This window comes from Carlito syrichta, unplaced genomic scaffold (genome assembly GCF_000164805.1).
Source record: "Carlito syrichta isolate Samal-C Ts95f unplaced genomic scaffold, Tarsius_syrichta-2.0.1 Scaffold305694, whole genome shotgun sequence".
Lineage (NCBI taxonomy): Eukaryota > Metazoa > Chordata > Mammalia > Primates > Tarsiidae > Carlito > Carlito syrichta.
The window spans coordinates 271919-278528 of NW_007249790.1; the positions used below are offsets into that span (position 1 = coordinate 271919).

The following is a 6610-nucleotide window of genomic DNA, read 5'->3' on the forward strand; positions in this document are numbered from 1 at the left end:
CCAGGTGGGTCTTGAACCCGTGGGCTCAGGCAATCCATTCACCTCAGCCTCCCAGAGGCACGGGATGACAGGCGGAGCCACCGAGCCCGGCTGAATTCGTCGATTTTGATGCCTATTAGTGCTTCTGTCGTTTTTTGTTTTGCCTCGTTCACGTCGGCAAAATGTTTCCCTTTAAGGGCTTTCTTCATCCAGGAAAACAAACAACAAAAAGTCCCTGGGCTGAGAGAGGGTGAGTAGGGAGGCTGGGGCATGGGAGTCGTGGCGTTTTCAAAAACTGCTGAACACTAAGCGTCAGGTTGGCAGGTGTGCTCATAAATAACCCATCATAAAATGGGCAAAAGCATTCAAATAATCTCAAAAAAAAAAAACTTACTGAAGCCAAACATAGCCTCTCAACAACGTCAGCTGGTACACTGATGACAATGGGTCCTAGAACACTTAACTAGTGGAGGAAGCCTATACCGCAAGGGGCCTGGCCTCCAAAATGTAATTTTGTCTTTTGGGCTCCCCCTCGTATGACATATTCTCACTCGTATGTGAGAGCTAAAAAAAATGGATCCAGTCAGGCTCCGTGGCTCAGCCTGTAATCCCGCGCTTTGGGAGGCTGAGGTGAGTGGATTGCCTGAGCCTGTGGGTTCGAGACCCGCCCGGGCAACTTGGCGAGACCTCAGCTCTACAATAAATCAAAAAATCAGCCAGTGGTAGTGCGAACCTGTAGTTCCAGCTACTTGGAAGGCTGAGGCGGAGGGATCACTGGAGCACAGAGGGTCGAGGCTGCGGTGACCAGGAGTGGCCACTGCACTCCAGTCTGGGTGACAGAGTGAGACTCCAACTCAACAACAACAAAAAAGAAAGAAACATAAGGAAGAATCAGAATGCAAAGAGTTTCAGAGAGCAGGGACTGATGGTTCAGGGATACCCGCAGGAGGAGGGTGGGACTGTCGGTGGGGACCATACCCCTGCTGGCATGTAGTTACCACTGAGATTCAGCTGACCTCTGGAGGGCCGCACCTGGGGATGTTGGGCTTGGCTTTTCCACTGACTGGAAGAGAACAGCCTTTATACCAGCCTGGGCCTGACGAGACAGCGAAAAGACCCAGACTTCTCGTAGTGCTGGCTTGGGCCAGAAAGTGGCCTTTGCAGTGCTCCACAGAAATTTCCAGGCAGGACAAGTGTGCATATGACCCGAGCCCCAAGCCGTGCTTCGTGCATGAGACCCTAACTCCTGAGATCCCGGTGCGCGCAGCCCAGATGCAGAGTTCCACACAGGCTGCCCGGAATGGCTGCCGGGGACTGTCTTGGGGATGGGGCGGGGAACAAGAAATGACAGGCACTGGTGTCCTGAGCTCCCTCTAGTCCAAGAAGGACCTTTGTCACCCGCGTAATAGTCAGGGGCCCTCAGGCAAGTGGTTGCTCATGGTAAGGTCTGCTACACGCAGGTCAATCATCTGTGCGACGGGCAGGAAAGTCTACAAAACGAAGTGCCGAAGAGATGAAACTGTCTTTTTTTCTAGGGTTCAAAATAGCTCATGACTCTGAGTCCCGTTCTGTGAGGGTGGGGAGGGCGCTCCGTGCAAGCCTCTGCTGTGAACCCTTGCCGCCTCTCCTGGCTTCTCCAGGCTTTGTGGTAGGCCTCTGGGCACTCGCCCGGCACCGGGGCGTGGGGCAGGGGTGCTGCAGAGGGACTTGCTGTGGTGCCTGGCCAGCAGCTCTCCCGGCTTCCGCAACAGCGTGGAAGTGAGAGCTGGCCAGCTGAGGCTGTGGGCCTGGACGCGTGGTTGTGTGGCTGGCAGTGTCTGCGCCACGCGCTCCACAGCGACGCTGCCCCGTGCTTCCCTTTGTCTTGAAGGAGGCTGTTGCACCTCTTGCCACCACTTCCCTGGTCCCTGGAGGGATTGACTTGCACCCCAACAAGAGTTTTCAAATTTTGCTCGGTTCCATTCAGTTTTTACCGGCCAGAAAAACCTTTACGTCAAGGCATATGCCCCAGTACTCTTTCTTGGACTGAACCATCCTCTGTCTTAGAACTTCAGCATTTCGGAGGGGCAGAAAAGAGGGAAAGGTTAAAATGTCTTTTTGTAAGTGTCTCTTTTTTTTAAGAGACGGGGTCTTGCTTGGTCACTCAGGCCAGGGTGCAGTGGCACAAGACTAACTCACTGCAGCTTCCAACTCCTGGGCTCAAGTGACCTCCCGCCTCAGCTTCCTGGGTAGCCGGGACTAAGGTCGCTTACCACCATGCCTCGATAATTTGCTCTCTGTTTTTTGTAGAGATAGGCTCTTGCTATATTGCTCAAACTCCTGGCCTCAAGCAGTCCTTCTGCCTCAGCCTTCCAAAGTGCTGGGATTACAGGCGTGAGCCACGGCGCCCGGCCATGTAAATGTCTTTTTAAAGATAATATGATGTAAGAACAGATGGAACTTAAAACTTTAAAATTTTGTTGTTTTGTTTAAAATTTTAAATGTCCTTGCATAGCGAGATAAAAATTGATAACTCTATGCTGGTCCCTATGTAAAGAAAATGAGCCCAAGAAATCTCAAATACCGAGTACCACGTGATTTAAAGAATGTGAAAAATGTGGCGAGCATTTGGGAGGGGGGCTTACTTGTCATAATGCTTTCACATCCTACCCCAGAATTATTTCAGAGATGACCCTTCCACGGAATCCCACACTAGGACTGAACAGCAGCTACTAAGGGCGTTTGGCAAGCCTGAGCCAGGGCCTCTTCCTTGCCTCTTGCCAGCCGTGGGAACCCAAGTGTGTCGTTTAATTGAATTAAACCTTGGTCTTTTTCCCACGAGTGATATAAATAATAGACTTCATTCATCCAGTATAGAAACCGCTTATGTGATCGAGCTGTGTTTTCTGGTTTTTTTACCCTCGAGACGTCCTTCGCCAAAACAGCTGTTGCTACAAAACTGTCACCCCTTTTTGTGCTGCTCGATATTTTCGTTTTAAACGCGGTGGTACGACTCAAGTCCCTTCATTCGCATCTGCTTCCACACCACGAGCGCCTGCCACCTTTGGTGTCCTGGAGCCTTTCACTAAGGGAAGGCACTACCTCGCCCGGACAGCAATGGGAACCCGACTCCTCTGCGTGTCTCCACTGGAATTCTAAAGAAGAAAAGGCACTTCATATTGGGCTGCAAGCTCACTGTAATTTTCTGTATGAAAGAAAGTGAGAAAATAAGTTGTTTGCAAACTGTGTGGATTATTTTTAGCACGTCTGATCCATCAAAGCTTTATATGGGAGTTTCAAGCCCTTTGGGCACCAGAGTCAGGCCATGTTTTTAGCTCTGGTTCCTTGCTAACATTTCCCCCCCAAAAGTAGGGAAGGAACACTGGAAAACTCACTTGGCCGGTGCTCCAAGGCCAGTGGGTTGGGGAGAGGAATCAGGCAGGAGCGGAAGCGGTGGGAGAAAGGAGGGGGCGGAGGTGGGCGCGGTGGAGAATCCATGACTGCCTTTTCTTGGCGGCCTGGTCCCCAAGGAGGGCCCAAGACGGGAGCAGCTGCTCGGGTTATGTAAGCCTTCCCCTACCCTCACGGCAAAGACAGAGTGCTCTTGTTCTGTCTTCCTGTCTTCACTGGAGATGCTGTTCTGACGCAGAAAGGAAAAAAGGGCTGCAGAAAGGTGCAGGGTGTTCAGAAGTGACAAGTGTCATGTCAGGAAAACACTCCCCTCCCCCCAAATGTTAAGAGATTAAAAACACACACCAGAGAAATATGTAAATATGTGTCACTCATGCTGGGCACGGTGGTTCACGCCTATAATCCCAGCACTTTGGGAGGCCAAGGTGAAAGGATTGCCTGAGTCCGCGGGTTCGAGATCGGCCTGGGCAACTTGGCGAGACCTCATCTCTAGAAAAAGAAAAAGAAAAAGAAAAAAAAGTGTGTGCTACTCCCCTGGAAGTTTGTCATGGGATGATGTTAAAGTACTTAGTAAAAGTACTTGATAAAGGAAAATGATTAAATATATATTATTTAGTACCTGGTAAGTACTTGAACTTAAAAAAACGACTCCATCTGATTACTTAGCATTAGTAGTTAATTTTATTTCTGTGGAGAGCTCTGTTGTGGTAGGGACCCTACCTTTTGCTTGTTTTGGTTGTTTTTTTCATCCCCGTTGCTGCAGACAGCAGGCCCGTGCTGGGTGTTCAATAAATGGCAAAGATCGTAAGTTAGAATCTCTAGTAGCTAATAATTGGACGGTCTGTTAAACTAGAACAAACTTGCACCATGAGCAAGCAGTCTAATTTCTAGTTTCTATCCTCTTAAAACTAAGGTGTGTCCAGATATTAAATATTATCAAATTAAGGTGTGCGTTTTTTGCAGCACTGTTTGTAAGAGCAACACCGGAAAAGCCCCAGTCATCACTGGATAAATGGTGGAATCATCTAGGGAACCTCTCAACAGCGGGATGCAGTTCTGCCATAAAGTAGAATAAGGTACAGACCCAAACACAGGTCTGTGTGGCATGTATTTGAGAAGCAGTTGCAGAGTTTCCATTTTTGCAGAGAAAAGAAGCATGTGTTTCGTGGTGAGCTACATACATCAGGCAATTGCTCCAAAAGGATGCACCAATTTTGAAGAGGAGTTAGCAATGAGGAGTGTCAGAAGGACTCCCTCAACTTCTTTCTTTGTAGAATTTGTAAAGTTGTAAAATTATGGGCGACTTTTACTGTGAAGGGAAATTTTCAAGTGAAAAATAAACTAATTATCTACTGGTAAAAATGTTCTTTTTTTAATTTGCAGGGCCTTTCTTGTGAACAAACAGATTTTAATCAAAGTCTCTAGAAATTATGGCTGTCTTCAATGTGCCTTTATACTTGAGTCCCCTTTTCTCAGTTAAGGGACTCTTTACGTTTGCAGCACACTATATGATGCAAGTTTTTTTTGAGTAAAAGATGGATGTGTGCCTCTTGTTTATGTATCCACAGCAGCTGGGCGCTGTGTACGTCTGTGCTGGGTTTGAGCCAGAGGTAGCAGTGGCTGAACAGAGTTGCGGTCCTGGCCAGGAGTCGTTCTGGAGGGCAGCAGTTCTGGTCTTTGACCTTGTGAAGAGGCATGGCAGTGGCCAGGGCGGGCCTGGCGTTAGCTCCTCACGTGCAACTCTTTACGTGGTCTCATCAGGTGGTTTGCCCAGCTGGGCTTGCCTTGGCTCCCTGGCTTTGCCTTTTGTGGCCTCCAACCCCCGCTTGAGCCAGAGGAAGCTTCTGGAATATCGTCCCCGAGGCCCTCCGCCGACCGCCTCCCATCTCACTGGTCAGCCTCTGCCCGCGTCTGGCATCGACTGGCCTCTCCCTGCTCGGACGGGCCACTCTCGCCTCCACCCCCCACTCCGAGCCTCATGCAGAATCGCTCTGCCGTGAACAGACCCCACTGCCCCGTTCACTCCTCAGCCTTTAGCCAGGAGCAGGTCCGGGGGGTTGGTGTGCACGGTGAAAGAAAGACAGAAGTCAGCAGTTGCCAACAATACAGACTAGATATTTTATTAGATTCCAGAATGAGAAGGCGGTGGTGCCAACCTACATTAGTATAAATCCACCGCTCTCCGCAGAGAGCCTGCCTTGGCGTCCATGGCCCCCCAGTCCTGGTGCCGCCTGTACTCCTGGGGCCTCAGCAGGTACTGCCGGCCCCGGTAGCTGGGCAGCTCGTAGAGCACCCAGCAGCCCTCCAGCACGTGCAGGGAGCGGACCTCGCTGAGGTGCAGGCGGTCCTGGATGCAGGGGCAGTCCTCGCTCAGCTCCATCATGAGGCCCTTGTGGTCCTCCCGCTCGTACAGCCGCAGCCTGTGGGCGCCCGTCTGCTGGGGCCAGAGAGAAGGGTCAGAAGTGGCAGGGGGCCGCGCCCAGGCTTCGAACGCCCAAGCACAGACGGATGTGGTGGGCTGGGGCCTGGGGTTCCCGCGTGCAGCTTAGACGCCGGAAACGCGGGAGACCGTGGGTTGCTGGGCGTGGGTCTGGCTCCGGCTGGCGTTTGGCAGACACTTGCCCACTCCTTTCCTGTTTCTCACTGAGGAGGCCGACCTTCAGGAGGTCCGGACTCTGAGTTAGAACCCCTCGGAAACTCAGATGTCTCGACCTCCAACCCCTTGGGTTAACTCGGGGGACCGGTGGGCGTTACTTTGACTATCATTCTTTGGGTCAGAGCTCCGTCTCCCACGTGCACATCCGTGTAAATTTACCCCTGAGGGAGGGCTTCAAAACCTCGGTGGAGAGTGAGTCTAAAGGGTCGCGTAGACCCGGCGCGCAACGGATTTTCCAAACTAAGAGCAGCGGACTCCCCCGAGGTTGCACGCTGCCTTTGGCGAGCCTGTTTTGGCAGCGGAGCCCTCAGCGTTTACCAGTCCGCAGGGGAGCCTACCCGCCGGGTCCCTCAGAAACGCCTCCAGGCCGGCGAGACGGCGGGCCAAGAGTGCCGCCTCCGCGGCCCGCCAGTTTCCGCGGGCGAGGCCGGCCTCGCACCCGCTCCGAGGCTGCACTGGCGCCCGCCGCTGCGGAGCAAGACTGGACGGGCCAGCGGGAGCAAGCTGGGGGCAAGACTGGGCCTGGGAGCAAGACTGGACGGGCCAGCGGGAGCAAGCTGGGGGCAAGACTGGGCCTGGGAGCAA

At 52.3% G+C, this 6610-nt stretch overlaps 1 protein-coding gene across 1 annotated transcript in view; it reads right to left on the bottom strand.

Moving 5' to 3' along the window:
- Positions 1–5463: 5463 nt before the first annotated feature.
- The window catches only part of LOC103264690 (gamma-crystallin B), an 11908-nt gene continuing 10761 nt past the window's right edge, over positions 5464–6610 (bottom strand). Inside the window, exon 3 of the mRNA XM_021714669.1 lies at positions 5464–5803. Coding sequence (XP_021570344.1) covers positions 5531–5803 — 273 coding nt within the window. The 3' untranslated portion in view covers positions 5464–5530. The remainder of the gene's footprint in view (positions 5804–6610) is intronic.